Genomic DNA, 19,950 nt, shown 5'->3' with positions numbered 1-19,950 from the left:
CAGCCTTCTTTATGGTCCAGCTCTCATTTCCATACATCACTACAACCATAGCTTTAACTACCGGTATACGGACCTTTGTCAGCAAGGTGATGTCTCTGCTTTTTAAGATGCTGTCTAGGTTTGTCATTGCTTTTCTCCCAATAAGCAGGCGTCTTTTAATTTTGTGACTGCTGTCACCATCTGCAGTCATCAAGGAGCCCAAGAAAGTAAAAATCTCTCACTGCCTCCATTTCTTCCCCTTCTATTTGCCAGGAGGTGATGGGACCAGTGGCCATGATCTTGGTTTTTTTGATGTTGAGCTTCAGACCATATTTTGTGCTCTCATATTTTGTATGTTATTTACTAATATACACATGTTTATGCCCACTCCTATCCAAGGGTGTGCATTCATGCCCACATTACGTGGCTGTAGAACGGCATTGAAAAATTCAGAAACTGCGTTCCAGTTCACGTATTGCTTTGGAAAGCGCTGCATACATTGCTTTTGCCTTTAAAGGTGAATGAAATCAAATTTCTTCCACCATTCCTAGACTAAATTATCAGTTTTAGATTGTTTGGTCTTCAGTTGTGTTGGAGACAAAACTCTATTGAAGGACAAAAGCAGAGGGGAGGAAGTTCAAGTCCTCTCCTGATCTCAGAGCCATGACTTGGCGATGGGGAAACATGAGGTCTGAACAAGATTCCACGCTGTCACCGAGTCCTCCTTGGCCAAAATAATGTCTCTTATTGGAAACAAAGGGTGCCTTTTACCTGAAACAAAGCTGCGTTTCTTCTGTTTAAAGCCCTCTGAAATGCTGCTGGATGTCTGGAAATCCCCACAGTGGCCACCACCTGAGCTGGGAGCTTGACTTATCACACTGTGCATTGTCTTCTTCGCTACTTCAGAAAAAAAGGTCACCTGTAGGCTTAGCACGAGGCGCGGAATATTCTGGAATGGGAGTAAAGCACTCTGAGGGCCGGTGGTCTGTTGTAAGGAACTGAATCCCCAACCCTTTCAATTCTCTGGCAATGAGAGACATATATGGGAGGGCTTCAAACCACAATTTTGTGTGGGTCCGAAAACCACCAAAGTAGAAATATGTACTAATCAGGTCTCTGCTGGCGAGAAAACAGCTCCAGACTTTAATGGAGTCTGTGTGGAGAGGAAGACTTTTGATTTCTGGTCTGTTTGGAGTTGCATTATATTTTAAAGGCGCTGAACCTATGCTTGGAGAAGCATTTAAATTATGCAACCACTTAAGTCTGTTTGAAGAAAGTTCTGGAGTAAAGCTTTCGAATTACAGTATATTGATGGGTCTGGACAATCTTTATTCCAAGACTTTTTATTCATCCTACTGCTTCAAGCTGCGCAATATTAATATCTGCAATATGCTCTGCACCCCCCTTGAGTGTCTTTGCTTGGCCAGAATGAGTCCTTGAAGTGTGATGGTGTCTTTTACTTGCCTGGATGCAAGACAGAATGGTTTGTGAGTGTGTACAGAAAAACTAACCTACCATCAATGTTGGCTTGGGAGGAGCCAGAAAAGTTCTCCCCCACTGCTCTACTTAATTGTTTTCATTGTTAAACTGCTCTTACTGTCAAAATGTTCAGACTGTGAAGTTCCCATTTGATACAGATCTATAAATTACTAAATATCCTCACTGAGGTAAAAGCAATTTTACGCATCTGTGGAAACAGTTATTTTATTCCCTTTCTCCAGTCTGGAAGGTAGCTGCGCTGCTACCGCTGCTAACGGTGCAGGTGAGGCCACCCCTGAGAGAACATTGGGGAATTTCTCCTACCCTTGGAGAAATGTTGTGAAAGCCGCCCCCCCCAAAAAAACCCAAAGTGATCTGCTTCCAAAATAGGATGGAGGGTGCCAAGAGGCCATTGTGCACACAACTCTACTTCCCCACCTCCAGATTTTGGGAGAAGCAAAACAAAGCCTTTCCTCCCAAAACCTGCCTGGACCATTCCGCTGTGGGATGTAACATAAGCAGACAAGTACAGCACTTCCTGTTTGCCCAGAGTGGACACAGAGGGGAATGTTACTCCAGCCAGGAGGACTTCCTGTCACACCTGGTCTGGAGCTTCCTCCCTCTGCGTGTGACCAGGTAGATGGGCATGACCCTGGGAGACCCCATAAAAAGGGCTGGTCACGCAGCCATATTCCTCTTGATGCCATTCTTTCTCTTTTGCTGTTTTTCTGCTGATACTGTTGTATTTTGCTGTCTGCTGGCTCTCAGCCAGCAGGACATGGGCTGAAATCCCCATGTGGGACGAACCCACATTCTTTTCTGTAACTCTTAAGCTAAAGCCTGCCTTCAGGGATCCAACTGTGAACTGAATGCAAGTAAACTTCTTATTACTTGTAAAGAAGATTGTTGTGTCTTTATTCTATTTAGGAGGGATAAAAGGGGACTCCCTTGGACAAAGCCAGATTGGATTGCTTAAGTACTGTAAAGGGATTCAAACAAATCTACCAACTAGCTTCCTGCTATATATCGGGGAATGCACTCTGCTGTTGACCCACAAGCATGACTGAGGAAGGATACTATTAAATCAATATATCCTCTGCTAGTATCCACAGCATTCCCACATCCGGTTAGACATCTGTCCCATTCTCTCCTCAGCAATACAAACATTTTTTTAAAAAAGGAAAAGGAAATAAAATGCAATCTTTATTATTATTATTATTATTATTATTATTATTATTATTATTATTATTAGAAGGGCAATGGTATATAGGAGAAGTTGCATGTATGATTTCCTGGAACTTGTTTACAGGCTGAAAGAGTTGACATCAACACCGTCATGACTGAAACACCCTGAAGAAAATCTGGATAATTTTAAGACAGCTCCATTTCTTTTTAGGCAAGGGCTTCATTTAAGACAGCTCCCTAGTTCAGTAGATGGTCATAAGGGAAGGCTTAACTACGACATACCCCTTAATTTGATAGCTGAGGGATCTCCAGTTGACAAGATAGTTGGAAAGGGTGCCACCATTGCGGATGAGAAGCACCTCGTCTGAGGTCAGCACCCGGTCCCACATGTACACATCTGTGAGCTCTCCTTCAAAGCACTGGTTGATATCAAAGCCACCTCCAACGGTATCCTGATCTTGCCCCAGGAGAAGGGATCCCCTTGGGCCTATAGAGTAACCCTTCTTCATGCCCATTCGGGGGAGAGGCTGCCCGTCCAACCAGAACTCCACCAACCCCGTGGCAGACTCCCAGCTCATGCAGATGTGCTCCCACCGAGGTCCAGAGGTTGTTCTTTCCGGAACACTGAAGGTCACTGTTGAGCTACCCACATAAAAGTTGTATTGGTTGGGTTTGGGCTTGAAGATCAGGAGCTCATTGTCGCTTTTTTGTGTGGCGTAAGAGAAGAGGCCGTAGGAGCGGGTCAGCAGTGTGTAGCTTCTCAGGCAGACAGTGACGCTGGTCAAAGGATCCTGGAACAAGGCATTCAAAACCACAGCGGCTGTGTTTGAACTCGCTGGGAATATGAATGCCTTCGTTTGAAGGTCTGGAGGCAGGAAAAGAAGAGAGTAAGGGTTCATTCCCTCGCACCTAAAACTACATGCAGGTGTTGCTTGAACGTTGTCTGAGAGATTGTTATTATTCATTAAATTTCTATACCAGGGCGGTTCACAACATAAATTAACATACAGTGGTGCCTCGCAAGACGAATTTAATTTGTTTTGCAAAAAATCCATCTTGCGAATCGCGGTTTCCCATAGGAATGCATTGAAATTCAATTAATGTGTTCTTTTTTTGCCCATAGGAACGCCATCAGATCACCATCAGATCACAAGACGCATTCGTCTTGCGAAAAATTCGTCTCGCAGGGCATTCGTCTTGCAAGGTACCACTGTATAAAGACACACTCAAGCGGAAGCCGCGTCGGACGTTTGGCTTCCAAAAAACGTTCCCAAACCGGGACACTTACTTCCATGTTTGCGGTGTTGGGGAGCCAATTTGTTCAGCAGCTAAGCTGTTTGGGAACCAAGGTATGATTGTACCAGCAAGGCGGCTAGGTCGTAAGATAACATGCCTTCGCTTCTATGGGGCTTGTTGTTCTGCAAGGCTGGGCCTATGATGAGGCACAATGAGGCAGCTGCCTCAGGCAGCAGGTGGTGAGGGGGCAGGGAGTGGAGTTGCCATATTTTAGAACGTGAAAATCCAGACTTGGGGGGGGGGGGCTGTTGACCAAAGTTGTTGAGCTTTTTAAAGCTTTTTTTTAAAGGAAATCTGCAAATCAACACTTCCAATATGGACTGCCATATGGCTGAGTTTTCAAGCTATTTTAGAAAATTCCGCTCGGACGCCATTTTTGACGGACGAATCCTGGCGATGTCCAGGAATCCTGGCGATGTCCAGGGAGTAAACACAGCTATGAGTGCCCTGTACCCCCTGTGTTAGCCTGCTGCCCTCAGGTGCAGTGGAAGATATAGTCCTTTCACCAGTATTGGAGTAAGATTAAATCCAGTTGGCTTGTGTATGGGCCTTGGGGGAGGGTGCCATCTTGTCCTTTGCCTCAGGCAGCAAAATGTATTGCGCCTACCCTGTCTCATGCCCAGCCCTGCAGCTTAGAAGCAGTTTGGGTGAGGGTGCATGTGACATAAAACCCTCTGTAGGAGTGAGACATGGCGGAGCGCACCATTTTCCAGCTCGCCTCAGGTGGCAAAATGCCTTGGTCGGCCCTGCTTCTCCACCTTTATCAACAAGGGGATAGAAAATCACGCCTTCTGTAGAAGGCGGGTCTCACACTGGACAGAACACTGGGCTGGGCGGGATCTCCACTGTTTTTAATTATGAGCTCAGAAAACCAACAATCTTAGCCAACTGCTGAACAGCGACTGGCAGAATCACATGCAAAAGTTGTTTTGTGCTGGTATTGTTAATGAATCACTTTGTTCATAAACCACCAATAAGCCATTGTTAAGACAATCCACGGCAGGCTTCCTCAACCTCGGCCCTCCAGATGTTTTTGGCCTACAACACGGATGATCCCTAGCTAGCAGGACCAGTGGTCAGGGATGATGGGATCTGTAGTCTCAAAACATCTGGAGGGCCGAGGTTGAGGAACCCTGATCCATGGGCAAAAGTAAGAAGAAAATCATTAAAATACAATAAATTTAATGACAATTAAAAAAAAAAGAAGCAGGATGAAATGGCATAAGCATATAAGAAGCTATTTCGGGCCAGTGGGCCCTCTAGTCAAGTATCTTGTCCTCACAATGGGCAACTAGGTATCTAAGGGAAGCCCACAAGCAGAACCTGAGGTGCAACAACAATAAACAAACAAGTACAGTAAACAAGTAAACCAACACAAGAATGCATAGTTAAACATTTGAAGCACAGCAGACAGTAAGGGTTTGAAAAAATCTCAAGTAATTTGCCCAGAGGAACAAGTACATGTGTGCAAGGTGCAAGACCTTCATTTGCTCTGAAGAACCAATCTCTACTATTTTTTAATTTTCCTTTACTAGATTTTATTTTATTATTTTTCTTTACTAAATCTTTGTTGCATTACTACTTAAAAGTGAGCACCAGCATGTTGCATTGTTCTTGGCAATGGGTCAACAGCCACGCCTGTTCTTTAAACGAAGGCGATCCAAGTTCACAACCTGCAGCCTATTCAAGATTGTAATCTCACAGTTGTGTTTGCTTTCACCACAGCGGGGAAACCCCAACTCTTCCCCATCCAAAGCTTCGCCTTCCTCCAAGTGCCTCCGAGTCACAAACAGCAGCACAGAGACTATTTTCGAGTATTGACTCGGTGGCCTCATGGCCTTCTCTCTTTAAAAAAAACAAAACCCTTTTCACTCTAGATTTATGGTCAAGACTCAAGGGCAGTTCTTTAGATGGCAATGTGTGTTATTCCACTTCCTTCAAATGTGTTCACCCACCAGCCCTGCTACAACCAGGATCACTCCTGCTCATTCATAGGATCACAGAACTGGAAAGTTGGAAGGGACTCTGAGGATCATGAATCTCAATACTCCCCATCCAATTTGAAACCAGTACGGACCCCATTTAGCTTTGCAAATGGCGTCCATCTGTCTCAAGCAGGGGTCAGCAAAGTTTTTGTGGCTTGGGCTGGTTCACGGTCCTGCAGACGCCACGGTGGGCCGGAGTGCGCGCACGCATGCACAAACACTATTTCCGGTGCTCCTTCCGGCACGGAGGAGGCGTGCACAACTTCCCATTGGCTGCAGGAGCTTCCTACAGCCAATGGGAAGCCGGCTAGCATCACAGAAGGCAGTCCCCGCTCTGCTCCGTGCCGGCTTTGTGCGGTGCATGGGAGTCGATCGAGTGGGTGGCGGGGATCCCCAAGCGGGCGATGGAGGTCCAATCATAGCTGCCAAGTATCCCGTATCCGCCGGGAAAGCCCCTTTTTTCTTACCGTTTCCCGTTTAGCGAAAAATCCCGGTATTGTCCCTTAAATCGGGATACTTGGCAGCTATGAGTGGAGGAGAATTACCCGGCCATTTTTCTGGTGCCGCTTGCCCTTCTATGGGCACCAGAAAATGGCGGTGCCGGCGCCGGAAGTCGCTTCCGCGCATGACCGGAAGTTGCGTGACGCGACTTCCGGTTGCGGTTCGCCCTTCTATGGGCATCAGAAAATGGTGGCGCCGGCGCCGGAAGTCGCTTTTACGTGTTTCCAGTCATGCGCGGAAGCGACTTCCGGCGCCGGCGCCGCCATTTTCTGGTGCCCATAGAAGGGCGAAGCGCCACCGGAAGTTGTGTCACGCAACTTCCGGTCATGCGCCCGCTGCCGATCCCAGATATTTATGACCCAGACTTGGCAGGTATGGGTCCAATATGGGCCGGTTAAATGAACCCCATGTGCTACTTGTGTCCCATGGGCCTTAGGTTGCCGAACCATGATCTCGTGAGACAATGGAGTGTGCCTCCAGTGGGGGAAGTCAAACTGTGTGTTAGCTGCACCAAAGTGACGGGGGCAAGCCTGGGCAGTGTGTATGGAGGTCCTGGGCTGCCCAGATGACAAGACACCACCACCACCCCCGGCCTCACCGATATGGTCCAAAGGAAAGCAGAGCAATTACACTTGGCACCAGATTGGCAGCAGGAGTGGCTGGAAAAAGGCATACAAGGTGCCATCAAACCGCCTAAGGGACTCGACTCCAAATATGCCTTTTCTTCTCCTGAAGATAACCTGCAAGGCAGTGGAGGTTTAGGATCAGCATTTTCCTTGTCCTACATGGGCCTCCCTTTCCAGGTTCAAGAGCCCCATCGGTCCCTCCAATGTGCTAGCAGTTCTATTGCTGCAGAACCGGTTGGAGCCCTCCACGATTTCCCCCCAAGTCCTGCCCTGATGGTTCCACAGCTGACGAACCAGCTGTTTAGCTCTGGTGCAGAGCTACAGTCATTTCAGCTGTACAGCTCCACACGGCACTCACCTTCCTCTGCCAGAGACCCTAAAAGGCAAGCCAGGATGACGAGAGAGGGATGAAGGATCTCCATTCTGGCTGGACGCAGAACAAACTGGTCAAAGTGGCCCCAGAATCTGCTTTTGATTTCTGTTGGCAACTTCTGTTCTGAGCAAAGTCAATCTGCTATTGTGAAATTTTGCAAACCTTCTCGGCATTTATCTCTGAACTGACCGGGGTAGGCTGAGTTTCCTGTTGCTTAATTCCTAGGGATTTTCCCAATGTATTGACAAAACTGTTCCTCCCCCCCCCCCCCACTTTCATAACTTTCTCAACTAGCACTGGCTTCTCTTCTCTTTTTAACTCCTTCCAGGTCAAAACCATTCCTCACAATCCCTGGATTCCAAGAGCCTTTTTGGACAGTTTTCTTAGCCAGGTTTTGTGGGACGGGAAGGACCATAGCTCAGGGGCAAGGCAACTTCCCTGGTGGACTTCAGGGTTTGTTTCTTAGTTTGTTTTCTGAGATCCAAAAGCCTTTTTCCAGCTTAGCAAATTCATTTGCGCCTGAACACCACACCTAAAGAGAACTTCTTCACAACAGATCTCTGTTGTGGACTTTCTTTAAACTCTGTGTGTGGTCCTTTTGTCTTAGAGGTGGAGATCTCCTCACTCCTACCTTGGCAGGAGAATGACAAAAGACTTTGCTTTATCTCTTTTTCTCCTCATTTAGTCTCATCTTGCAATTTAGCTTAGAGTAAGCTTAGAGCTTAGGGATGCGGGTGGCGCTGTGAGTTAAACCACAGAGCCTAGGGCTTGCCGATCAGAAGTTCGGCAGTTCGAATCCCTGTGACAGGGTGAGCTCCCGTTGCTCAGTCCCAGCTCCTGCCAACCTAGCACTTTGAAAGCACGTCAATGTGCAAGTAGATAAATAGGTACCGCTACAGCAGGAAGGTAAACGGCATTTCCGTGTGCTGCTCTGGTTCGCCAGAAGCGGCTTTGTCATGCTGGCCACATGACCCGGAAGCTGTACGCTGGCTCCCTCGGCCAATAATCGAGATGAGTGCGCAACCCCAGAGTCGGTCACGACTGGACCTAATGGTCAGGGGTCCCTTTACCTTTAAGCTTAGAGCTTAGAGTAAGCTACTAACATGCGTTTGACCAAACTGCGGGAGGCAGTGAAAGACAGGAGTGCCTGGCGTGCTCTGGTCCATGGGGGTCACAAAGAGTTGGACATGACTAAATGACTAAACAACAACAACAAGAATTGTTGGGATATACTCAGCTTCAAACCTTGGGCAGTCACCGTTATCTTTGCCTAACCTACCTCAAAGGGTTGTTGTGTGGATGAAATGGGGAGAACCATGTACACCACCTAGAGATCCTTGGAAGATAAAGGTGGTATATAAATGTAATAAATAAAAAATATAAATAATCTGCAGGTCTTGCATTTTTAGGCACCAAATGTTTAATAATAATAATAAAACCTTTCACCTACAACAGAGAGCCTATTTGGTTTCTTCCTAACTCATGGTTCTACAAACACTTTCAAGACAGTTGTGGAGAGGGGGGCTATGCTCTGAGGAGCCTCTCACGCCCTCTTCCATACACAACTGCTGCCCAACAGCCCCGCAGTGTTGTCCCCAGCAGGTCTTACAAGCCGGTAGTTGCTGCCACCACTCTTAGAATCATAGAATCATAGAGTTGGAAGAGACCACAAGGGCCATCCAGTCCAACCCCCTGCCAAGCAGGAAACACCATCAAAGCATTCCTGACATATGCCTGTCAAGCCTCTGCTTAAAGACCTCCAAAGAAGGAGACTCCACCACACTCCTTGGTAGCAAATTCCACTGCCGAACAACTCTTACATTCCCCCACACAGCCCTGGTGAGAGGGGACTTGGGATGTGCCAAAGCAATTACTTTTCAAAAAGGCTATAAGCCAGTGCTCTCTGCACTCCTCGGTCCAACCTGCTTGGGAAAGCAGCTGCCTTCTACCCCCCCCCGCCTCCCCCCCTCTCCTTGACCACGCCCATGGTTCCCCATAGCTCCTGCCATCGGAGACCAGGTTCAGACGACACATGCAGGAAACCCTCTCCTAGGCTCGGCAGGGCTGTGAGCCCCTCTCTGGTCCTAGCAAGTCCCACTATGAACCAATGTATTGGCTGAACCACTATTCCCCAACCACGCTTGGACGACTGCGGGGACTGAGCCCGGGACCTTCTGCAGGCCAAGCAGGGGCTCTGCCCCTCTGAGCTATGGGCTGGCAGACAGTGTCACTTCGTTCCCCCCCACGGCCGCCCCACCTACTTGTCTGCGCCAGCCAGGGCCCCCGAGGGACTCAACAGCCCGAGGGGCCAGAGGATGGTGGTCTTCGTCATTGGGAGGACAGCAGATTTCCCTTGAGGGATCCCCGGGGCACCAGATCCTCCGCCTCCCCTTTTCCTCCCTCCGGTTCAGCTTCTGGACTGGAATCAGCTCCGCACATCAGCGACTCAGCAACTTCTCAGGAGGAAAAAAACACGCGGGTGGGTGTTCGGAGATGCAGCAAAACACGCAGAGGTACCGGTAAGTGGCAAACAGGGCGCACCATAACAGGACACGTGCGCAAAAGCAGGCATGGCGCACTCCCCGGTCCCCGGGGATTGTTAATCCGGACCCACTGCGATCACCATGTGGGTCCACAGAAAGCAAGGGTGGGGACCTTCGGACGCGGATTGGGAGTCCCACCTCGAACAGCTCCTTCTGCCCGGCTTGATTCTTGCTACTAGAGTTGGGAATTTGGAGAGGCTCCCTTGCATTCTTCTGCTCTCCAAAGGACGGGCATTTGCAGAGGTTCCCTTTCCGCTTGCACTGTGCGGGCAGGAAGTGCGCCGCTTGGCATCGGTCTTGCTTCCAAGCCGGCTCCTTTCTCTCTCCTGTTTTGCAACCCTGCTTCTCGTCTCAGGTACGGCGCGGGAAATCGGGTACCCAAAACAATGTCCGATAAAGGTGGAGAAGCGGTAGCAGATCAGCGGGCCTTGATCCACATGCACGGATGCCCCAAAGCTGGTAGCCTAGCCACCCAAGCTTTACAGACCCAGGACCCACTTTTAACCCAAACATGCATTTGGAGACCCACTTCTTAAAATTTCCCCATATATTTGCAATGTTCCTCCTGCGACCCACCTTAGATCAGGTCCGCTTGCCCCGACCCACCAATTGAAGACTTTACAGGATACTGGTGGGACCGGCTGTGTGACATAACACTTGCTTGGCATGTAGAAGGTCCCAGGTTCACTGTGTGGCATCTCGCGGTAGCGCTGAGAATGTCCCCTTCTGAAATCCCTGGGAGTTGCTGCCAGTCAGTGTCGACAATACTGAACGAGATGGACCAATGATTTGACTCACTATAGGACTATATGGGGGGAGGCGTTTGAGGGCAGCCTAAATGTCCTCCTGATTTCTTTGCCAAGGGTTATTTTTAGGCTGTCTAGCAAAGGGGGGGTGAGGACTGACAAGCAGGCAGCTTGTATATGAAGTAAGTGGTTTTAAGTCTGCCCTCAAGAGTGTTTTCTGTGCATTTAAAAAGAGTGATGAAAAAACTGAATTGTTTGGAGGAGGAATTGGATATCTTACCTGCCCTTCCCCAAAGGTCCCGGCTGTGATTCCTGCAGTGCAGGATGGTGGACTAGTCCTAAGATCCTAAGTTTGTTGACAAACAAGGTTTTACATATTTTATTCCTCTATTAAATTTGTATACCACCCATCATCTGAAGATCACAAGGCAGTTCACAACATAAAAAATACAAAGTGAGAATGCAAACTAGAACAAAACAAACCATTACCCCTCACAAGCACATTTAAAAGAGCATAGGATGTTAATAATCCAAAGCCTGCCTAAAGTGGAACGTTTTCGCCTGGCACCTAAAGGTGTATAATGAAGGCGCCAGGCGAACTTCCCTGGGGAGAGCACCCCACAAACGGGGAGCCACTGCAGAAAAGGCCCCATTCTCGTGCTGCCACCCTCTGGACCTCTTGCGAAGGGGGCACACGAAGAAGGGCCTCAGAGGATGATTGCAGAGTCTGCGTCGGTTCATATGGAGAGAGGCGCTCCTTGAGGTATTGCAGTCCTGAGCTGTTTAAGGCTTTATAGGTCACAACCAGCACTTTGAATTGGGCCTGGAAACTGATTGGCAAGGATCGGTGTAATATGATCAAACTGTAATATGCTCAAATTGGCTAGGTGTGCACCTAACCCACCTTCACCACTCGCCCTTTAACTACTAGGGAAATTTATCTACTCTTGGATGCAGGGGAGAGGGGAGAGAAGTGCAGTGCAGTTGGATCAAGCCAGAGGGAGCCCATCCACTCCAGGATCCTATCCTCACAATGGCCAACCAGATAAATGCCTAGTTGAAAAGCCCACAAGCAAGATTTTGGCTTCTTCTGTACAGAGCAATGATGGCCACAAGAGGCCGCTGTAACACCAAAGGTTGCATTTTGGAGGGCATTATAAACTGCATCTGGGAAGCAGGTGGGCTAGGGCTTGGCGATCAGAAGGTTGGCGGTTTGAATCCCTGCGATGGGTTGAGCTGAGCTCCCGTTGCTCGGTCCCAGCTCCTGCAAACCTAGCAGTTCGAAAGCACATCAAAGTGCAAGTAGATACAGTAAATAGGTACCGCTCCGGCGGGAAGGTAAACGGCATTTCCGTGTGCTGCTCTGGTTCGCCAGAAACGGCTTTGTCATGCTGGCCACATGACCCGGAAGCTGTACGCCGGCTCCCTCGGCCAATAGAGCGAGATGAGTGCCGCAACCGCAGAGTCGGTCACGACTGGACCTAATGGTCAGGGGTCCCTTTACTTTTATAAAATGCATCTAGGCACGCTTACCTGGGAGTAAGCCCCATTGAGCTCAGTGAACCTGCACATCTGCAGCCCTAAATATATTTATCCTTATTTCTTCCTTAGCGCAGTCCCCACCAGATCCTGCAAAGCTCCAAAACAGATGCCACCAGGGATAGAAGCAGATTTTCTGCCACTGACCAGAGGTATACCCTCCAACATGTCTCCGGGGAAACTAGGGACGTCCTTTTCCATTATTATTATTATTATTATTATTATTATTATTATACCCCACCCATCTGAGTGGGTTGCCCTAGCCGCTCTGGGCAGCTTCCAACATATATAAAAACATAATAAAACATTAAACATTAAAAAAACTTCCCTATGTAGGGCTGCCTTCAGATGTCTTCTAAAGGTTGTATAGTTACTTATCTCCTGGGCTTGGGGGTCGCATAACTCCATACCCTCCAACATTTCTCCGATGAAAATAGGGATTTCCCTAAGGAAAAGAGGGACGTTCCGGGATCAAATCAGAAACCTGCGAATCCAGGACCGTCCCTGGAAAATAGGGACATTTGTAGGGTCTGCGAAGGCCCTTCCCCTGGGAGGCCACCCAGGGAATATCTGCTTGGGCTGAGGGCCAACAAAGATGGCGGCACCCTGGGCCATTGGCTTCTGCTTTGCAAAGCTTCAGGTCTGGGTAGTTCTACCCGCAGAGAGATTACATGATCCCACCCAGAGAGCCTCCCTGCAGGTTTTTTTCATTGACTCGGGTGACCTCAGAGGAGATAATCCCCCTGCTTTTGTTATCTATGGGAAGAGGTGCTGAGTCATCGCTCTTAAGCGCCCAGGGTGGGCCGCCGCCAGAGATTCCCATCATGCCTCTGTGCTTGACGGTTGTTTAGAAGTGGAGGGAGAGGATGGGCCTTGGAAGCTTGCCAGGAGCTCCTTGGTGAATCATAAAAATGTAGAGCTGGGAAGGACACAAGGGTCATCTAGTCCAACCCCCCCCCAAAGATGCAGGAATCTCAGCTCAAGAATCCCTGACAGGTGGCCAAGCCAATCTCTGCTTTAAAAACCTCCATGGAAGGAGAGTCCACCTTCTGAGGGAGTCCAACTGCTCTCCCCCTCAGAAAGGTCTTCCTAAGTTTTGGTCACAATCTCCTTTCTTGTTATATTGGATTGGATGAAGTGAATGTTGTTTTTATATTAATATTAATAATAATAATAATAATAATAATACCCCGCCCATCTGGTTGGGTTTCCCCAGCCACTCTGGGCAGCTTCCAACTGAATATTAAAAACACAATACAGCATTAAACATTAACATATAGTGGGCAGATGAAGAATCGGAAGTCCTTTCCTTTCTGAATCTTACTTTCTATCATTCTCTTTTAACCTCTTTTCTACCCTCTCTTTTTTCTCTCTATTTCTTTCTCTATTCCTCACCCCACCCCACCCCCTTTGTTTTTTTTAATTGTATCTAGATCAGGCATCCCCAAACTGCGGACCTCCAGATGTTTTGGCCTACAACTCCCATGATCCCTAGCTAACAGGACCAGTGGTCAGGGAGGATGGGAATTGCAGTCCAAAACATCTGGAGGGCCAAAGTTTGGGGATGCCTGATCTAGATAAAAGTCTTGGTTTGGTTTTTAAAAAGGGGAAATATATTACGTTTCCTTTTTCTTTATAAACCATAATTAATTGAATTTAAAAAAGAAAGAATCTCCTTTCTTGTCACTTGACAAGAACAAGCTGACTCCTCTGAGAAGGTTTAGAGACTCTGGCCATTTTTATTACTCATATGACCAATCTACAGTGCTGTTTTGACCCTTTATGCAGGGGTGGAGATGCTTTTGGGGCTTGAGGGCCACATTTCCTTCTTGGCAACCTTCTGGGGGCCACATGCCAATGGCCAGCGGGGCTAGAGGCAAAAGCAGGTGGAACAACTGATGTGAATATTATCTCTTATTAGGTCCAGTCGTGACCGACTCTGGGGTTGCGGCGTTCATCTCGCGTTATTGGCCGAGGGAGCCGGCGTACAGCTTCCGGGTCATGTGGCCAGCATGACAAAGCTGCTTCTGGCCGTTTACCTTCCCACTGTAGCGGTACCTATTTATCTACTTGCACTTTGACATGCTTTCAAACTGCTAGGTTGGCAGGAGCTGGGACCGAGCAACGGGAGCTCACCCTGTCGCGGGGATTCGAACCGCCGACCTTCTGATTGGCAAGCCCCAGGCTCTGTGGTTTAACCCACAGCGCCACCCGCGTCCCATCATGCCTCTGAGAACTTTAAGATGGTGCAATTAAAGCTCCCTCTGGTGCAGCATATCAACTTATTTTTTAAAATAATGAAAGTAATGAAAGTGATGGAGGAAGGCACCAAAAATATTGAGCTAACCATCAATTGACAAAACGGTGTCCCTGTGAACAAATCAGGGCCAGTGCTCAGTAAAGCGTGGACATTGTATAACCTCTGCACAAGCTTTCTAGCAGCAAATCTGGATGAATGCTCAATAAACAGGTCAGCAGGAAGAGCTCGGGGTCTCCACAGTGCCACAAGACTGTTGTTTTTCCTTTGCAATAGGTTGCTGGAGTGAATTAGTTAGCACCGCTGAGAGGATCTTAATTAAAACAACAATCTCTTGTGTTTGCTTCTTTCTCTTGCAGCGCTCCAGTTTTCTTTTGCCTCCTCTGCAAAAGGGGCTTATCGTCACAACAATAACCCATGAGGTAAGTGAGGTGCAAAACGAGCAAATGACAGAATATTACTGGTTCAGGATCATCCCAGCAATTTGCCCCTGGCCGGTCCAATCATTAGACAGAGGTAGGCAGTGACCTTGGTGGAAATTCTGCATCTGGTCCCGGTCATCGCTGACGTGGCCCTCAGAAGACTGCCCAGACAGGAGTGTGGCCCTGCCGAAACGAGGATTTGTAGATACTAGCAGCACTTTCCTCTGTGTATCTTCTAGCAATTGGTACACAGCGAAAGGCTGACTCTCTATGCGAATTGGATTCCCTGTTTGCTTAATACCTTTTTGTTCCCTTTCCTGCATTGTTCGCTTTTAATATCTGCAAGGACAACAGCCGGAGATCTCTCCGGCACCTCCCCGCCCTTTTTCTGCTAGCACAGCGATCATCCTGTGTTTTCTTTTCTTTTCCAAATCGGGCAGCGGATTTCCACACACACACCAGCTTTGGTTCTAAGAACGCTTAATCCCAACCCAATACCTTTGGCTGCGTTGAGGGATAGGCGGTGGCCGCTCTGTTCCCAGAATCCTCTGGGGCTGCACTCTGGGGCAGCTCCAGCCAGACCGCGGAGGGTGGCGCTGGGGAACCGCGCCCAATTCTCTGGCAGCCTTTTGCGAACACGGCAGGGAGAAGGGAGTCGCCTTTTGGTGAACTAACACAGCTTTGGTTTCTCTCTCCCTCTCGCTCACAGGGTCCATGGCGTCCGACATGCCACCCAATTTCTCCTGGGTAGCGCCAGGCCAGCTGGCGGGGCTGGCCATGCCCCGCCTGCCCGCACACTACCGGTACATGCACGAACATGGCATCCGACATCTGGTGTCACTCACGGAGCGCAGCCCACCGTACCACGACACCTGCCCCGGCATCCAGCTCCACCGACTGCGCATCACCGACTTCTGCCCACCTTCACCTGAGCAAATCCAGCACTTCCTGCAGATTGTGAACGATGCCAACGCCAAGGGGGAGGTCAGTTTTCACGCCGCCGTATCAAGGCGATTTCTCTAGCTAGTCTAGTGTTGTCTATGCCGGGGGTGGCGAACCGGACTTCGAGCAGCGGGCCGGATTCCTATCTCCATGGGTTTCTTTTCCAACCTTAAGTCTTCACATTTCCACACCAGTTTGCATTTTTTTTAAAAAAAAATCCAAATGAAAATTTTGGTGTGAATTTATAATAATAATATTAATAATATTTATACCCTGCCCATCTGGGCGGCTTCCAACAAAATATTAAAATACAGAAATCCAATTATGAGCAATTTTGTCGAATGCAATGTGTTTGCGTATGTTATTTTCAGTGTACCGTAGTGTGCCATTTTTACACTTTCGCGTGTGTATTTGTACACATTCCTTGCCTGGGAAACTACCTTGTAACATTCGGAGAGGTACGGATTTTGATGGGTGGCTGTTCCCTCCCCCCCGATTGGCACATTATTTCAGAAAGCGTGGAATAGGTAGTTTCAAGAAGCAGCTCAGTAGCTTCACTAGCTTCACTGCAGTCCCTGTGGGAGGGTGGGGAGGTGGCAGAGGTTCGGCCTGGTAGTTAGAAAGATGAGAGGTAAGAGTTGAGCCTACAGTGATGTGATCTAGAAGCTAGAGAGAGGCAGAGCAATGCTTGATTTCTGCCTGAATTCAAGGCTGTGGCTATGAAGGAAACGATGCCCCCTTGGGATATTAATGCAGGCTCAGGTTCTATATGCAGTGGTGTCTCGACTTACGAATTTAATCCGTTCCGAAGGCACCTTCGTAGGTCGAAAAATTCGTAAGTCAAAAAATCGCCATTGGAAACACGATTTCCCATAGGAATGCATTGGAAACGGAAAAATTTGTAAGTCGAAGCAACCATATCTAAAAATTTGTAAGTCGAAAAAATCTGCGGTTTCCTTTCGGATGTCGAGACATTCGTAAGCGTGCGGCCGTGTGCCTACATTTGCAAGTCGAAAAATTCGGTTGTTGCGTCGTTCGTAAGTCGAGGTACCGCTGTACGTATAAATAAACCATATATCATAAATACACCACAGTCTCCGCTGTGCCTCATTCTGAAAGAAACACGAACCTTGGGTAAGTGCTTGGAACTCCTGGGATCTTGCACTGCTCGGAGGTCAGGGTAGTGTGCAACAGTAGAGTGCAGACGTGCCAGGAGCTCTTTAATTTCACAAATGTTAATTTCCTCACGGGCCAGAGGGGCCATTTCACGCTGCGGCTTCCCCTCTTTTCACTAGGCTGTGGCAGTGCATTGCATGCTGGGATTTGGCAGAACCGGAACCATGTTGGCCTGTTACCTCGCCAAGACCCAGAAGATCACTGGCGTTGATGCCATCCACGAGATCCGCAAGCTGCGGCCAGGCTCCATCGAGACCCACGACCAGGAGAAGGCCGTTGTCCAGTTCCACCACCGTATCAAATAGCTGGAGGAAGAGATGTGGAGGCGCAATAGGAACTCCTCGGCTGCTGAGCTGACTCCACAGGGGATTTTACCTTTACCGTAACCCCTGTTGCTTGGTTGGTTAGTTGGTTTTCTTGTTTGAAGCAGGTGTAGGCAGTCTGCGGCCCTCCAGAGTTGCTGAACTACAGCTCCCATCACGCCTTGCTGTTGGCCCTGCTTGCCAAGGCTTATGGGAGTTGTAGTTCAGTGACATCTGGGGGACCAATGTTTCCCTGCACATGCTTTAAAGGGATGCTTTGGGTTCTTTAGTGGGGGCTTCTGGTTGGGGTACAAACTGATTTTTGTGTGTGGGATAATTAGATACTCAGGGAACAGGACCCCATTGCAAGGGTTGGCAGCAAGCAATGAGTTTTCCCTTTCACCCTGGAAGAAACAGCCAGGATGGGCAGTCAGGAGACCTTTTACAAACTGCCTGCGCATTTAAGGGGTGTCGTGGGGTGCTCTTTTCTGTCGGAAGCCAGCAGATTCTCCTGGCTTGACACTTCACTGCCCAGAAATAAAGGTGATCAAAGGTGACAACTGTACATATTCACTTTCAGTTCATTTTATTCTGTTTTATTTATTCTTACATTCACACCCCACTGGTCCCTCTGAGGAGTGGTACACTGTTCCTCCCTCCTCCATTTTATCCCCACAGCAACCCTATGAGGTAGGCCAGGTTGAGGGACAGCGACTGGCCCAGCGTCACCTGGTGAGCTTCACAGCCAAGTGGGAATTTGAACCCTGGTCTCCCAGGTTGTAACCATTTCACCACAGGGCTAGGGAAGCATTTTTCAGCTTAAGGGCCACATTAACTTTCTGGGAAACCCTCTGGGGGGCCATGTGCCAGCAGGAGTGGAGACAAAGGCAAAAGTAGGCCAAGCAATGGATAAAGACTGTACCTTTGCACAATATGCTGGCTTCTACACACACACACACACAGACACACCCCTCTCTGTTGTCTGTCCTGGCAAGCAAGACGTGATTAAATGGGGGGGGGGGGGTTATCACTTTAGTATATAAAGCGTTTTAAAACAAATAATATAATTGATTGAATAAGAGTATTACTATTGTTATTAGATGGCAATGAATAGAACCCAGTTAGCGATTGTAAAATTCAGGGATACTAAAAAAACAATAGTCGTGCCCCGCTCCATCCAGGGCACAACTTTGCATCTCATTTACAATAAGGAAAAGCATATGACTGTTTAGCATCCTGTACAGTGGTACCTCGGTTTAAGAACAGCCCTGTTTACGAACTCTTCGGTTTAAGAATGCCGCAAAACCGGAAGTAGTGTCCGGTTTGCCAACTTTACCTCGGTCTACGAACGGAAGCCGAACAGTGGAAGGGCACCGGCGGCAGGATGCCTCAATAGGGAAAGCGCGCCTTGGTTTAAGAATGGACTTCCAGAACGTATTAAGTTCGTAAACCGAGGTGCCACTGTATCTCTAAAGGGGAAAAAGCACACCAAGCAGTTTCTCCACCCTGAAGTGCTTTGACTAGAAGCTACCAGAAGGGGGAGCTTGTGTGTTGTCTTTTCTCTTTAGACCAGGGGTCAGCAAACTTTTTCAGCAGGGGGCCGGTCCACTGTCCCTCAGACCTTGTGGGGGGCCGGACTATATTTTTTGGGGGGGGGGGGAGTGAACGAATTCCTATGCCATACAAATAACCCAGAGATGCATTTTAAATAAAAGCACATATTCTACTCATGTAAAAACATACTGTTTCCCGGACCGTCCGCAGGCCGGATTTAGAAGGTGATTGGGCCGAATCAGGCCCCCGGGCCTTAGTTTGCCTACCCATGCTTTAGACCAGGCATCCCCAAATTTCGACCCTCCAGATGTTTTGGACTACAATTCCCATCTTCCCTGACCACTGGTCCTGTTAGCTAGGGATCATGGGAGTTGTAGGCCAAAACATCTGGAGGGCCGCAGTTTGGGGGTGGCTGGGTTAGACAAAACATCGTCCCTAATTGGAACCTGGTTATTATTAATTTTAATAACCCCTGATTATCCTTCCCATCTGCTTCACACATTCCTTACACAGGTGGGTGGAGGATAGGAGGAGGGGACACTCGAGAGGAAGGTTGGAGGGGCAGGTCAGGCTATCAAGGCCTACGAGTCGCACTGGCTATATTCTCCCTCCATTTGCTGGGAATCACAAGCAAGGAAAGTTGCCCTCAGGTCCTGCTTGCGGGCTTCCAAAATCCGTTAGAATTTATCACTCTGGATGATGCAGGACAAAGATTTTACTTTGCACGGCGCATCGTTCAACTGTGGAACTCTCTCCTGCAGGAGGCAGCGATGGTCAGCAATGTGGATGTCTTTAAAAGAGGTTTAGGACAGGGATCCCCAAACTATGGCCTGTGGGCTGGATATGGCCCGAAGGACGCATTTATCCGGCCCGCGGCAATGCCCACTGCCGCTGCGCACTCTTACCGGCGCAGCGCGGCTGCCCACTTCCGGGTTGAAGGAGCACCGGAAATAACTTGCACGCACGTTATTTCTGGGTTGGAGGAGGCCCGTATGCATACGCACAAGCTATTTCCGGTGCTCCTGCGACCCGGAGGCGCACCGAA

The 19,950-nt window shown here is 48.6% G+C and overlaps 2 protein-coding genes across 6 annotated transcripts; one reads left to right on the top strand and one right to left on the bottom strand.

The window, feature by feature from the left end:
* Positions 1 to 2,686: 2,686 nt before the first annotated feature.
* Positions 2,687 to 7,620, bottom strand: LOC118076115 (serum amyloid P-component). The gene is made up of 2 exons (XM_035098672.2): positions 7,410 to 7,620; positions 2,687 to 3,508 (listed from the first exon to the last, which is right to left on the bottom strand). The coding sequence occupies exons 1-2, from the start codon at positions 7,471 to 7,473 to the stop codon at positions 2,886 to 2,888; spliced, it is 687 nt and encodes a 228-aa protein (XP_034954563.2). The 5' UTR covers positions 7,474 to 7,620; the 3' UTR covers positions 2,687 to 2,885.
* A 1,855-nt stretch (positions 7,621 to 9,475) lies between these two features.
* On the top strand, positions 9,476 to 17,359 carry DUSP23 (dual specificity phosphatase 23). 5 transcript variants are annotated; one of them, XM_060269361.1, is made up of 6 exons: positions 10,222 to 10,322; positions 12,325 to 12,404; positions 14,174 to 14,306; positions 14,869 to 14,931; positions 15,641 to 15,915; positions 17,169 to 17,359. In XM_060269361.1, the coding sequence occupies exons 5-6, from the start codon at positions 15,646 to 15,648 to the stop codon at positions 17,352 to 17,354; spliced, it is 456 nt and encodes a 151-aa protein (XP_060125344.1). In that variant the 5' UTR covers positions 10,222 to 10,322; positions 12,325 to 12,404; positions 14,174 to 14,306; positions 14,869 to 14,931; positions 15,641 to 15,645; the 3' UTR covers positions 17,355 to 17,359. The 5 variants fall into 5 exon arrangements, with proteins under 5 accessions (XP_034954566.1, XP_060125344.1, XP_034954565.1 ...); XM_035098674.2 differs by lacking the exon at positions 14,174 to 14,306; XM_060269362.1 differs by lacking the exon at positions 12,325 to 12,404 and having other exon boundaries at positions 10,229 to 10,322.
* The last annotated feature ends 2,591 nt before the right edge of the window (positions 17,360 to 19,950 follow it).

This window comes from Zootoca vivipara, chromosome 17 (assembly GCF_963506605.1).
Source record: "Zootoca vivipara chromosome 17, rZooViv1.1, whole genome shotgun sequence".
In the NCBI taxonomy this organism is placed as follows: Eukaryota; Metazoa; Chordata; class Lepidosauria; order Squamata; family Lacertidae; genus Zootoca; species Zootoca vivipara.
The sequence above is the reverse complement of the archived record's forward strand: the minus strand, read 5'-3'. Positions and strand labels throughout refer to the sequence as shown.

Bases quoted from the DNA above. Each gene is read 5' to 3' on its own strand.
- LOC118076115 (XM_035098672.2), bottom strand. From the start codon at position 7,473: ATGGAGATCCTTCATCCCTCTCTCGTCATCCTGGCTTGCCTTTTAGGG. The intron at 3,509-7,409 runs GTGAGTGCCGTG...TCCTGCCTCCAG, and splicing joins AGGGTCTCTGGCAGAGGAAG to ACCTTCAAACGAAGGCATTC.
- DUSP23 (XM_035098675.2), top strand. From the start codon at position 15,646: ATGGCGTCCGACATGCCACCCAATTTCTCCTGGGTAGCGCCAGGCCAG. The intron at 15,916-17,168 runs GTCAGTTTTCAC...TCTTTTCACTAG, and splicing joins ATGCCAACGCCAAGGGGGAG to GCTGTGGCAGTGCATTGCAT.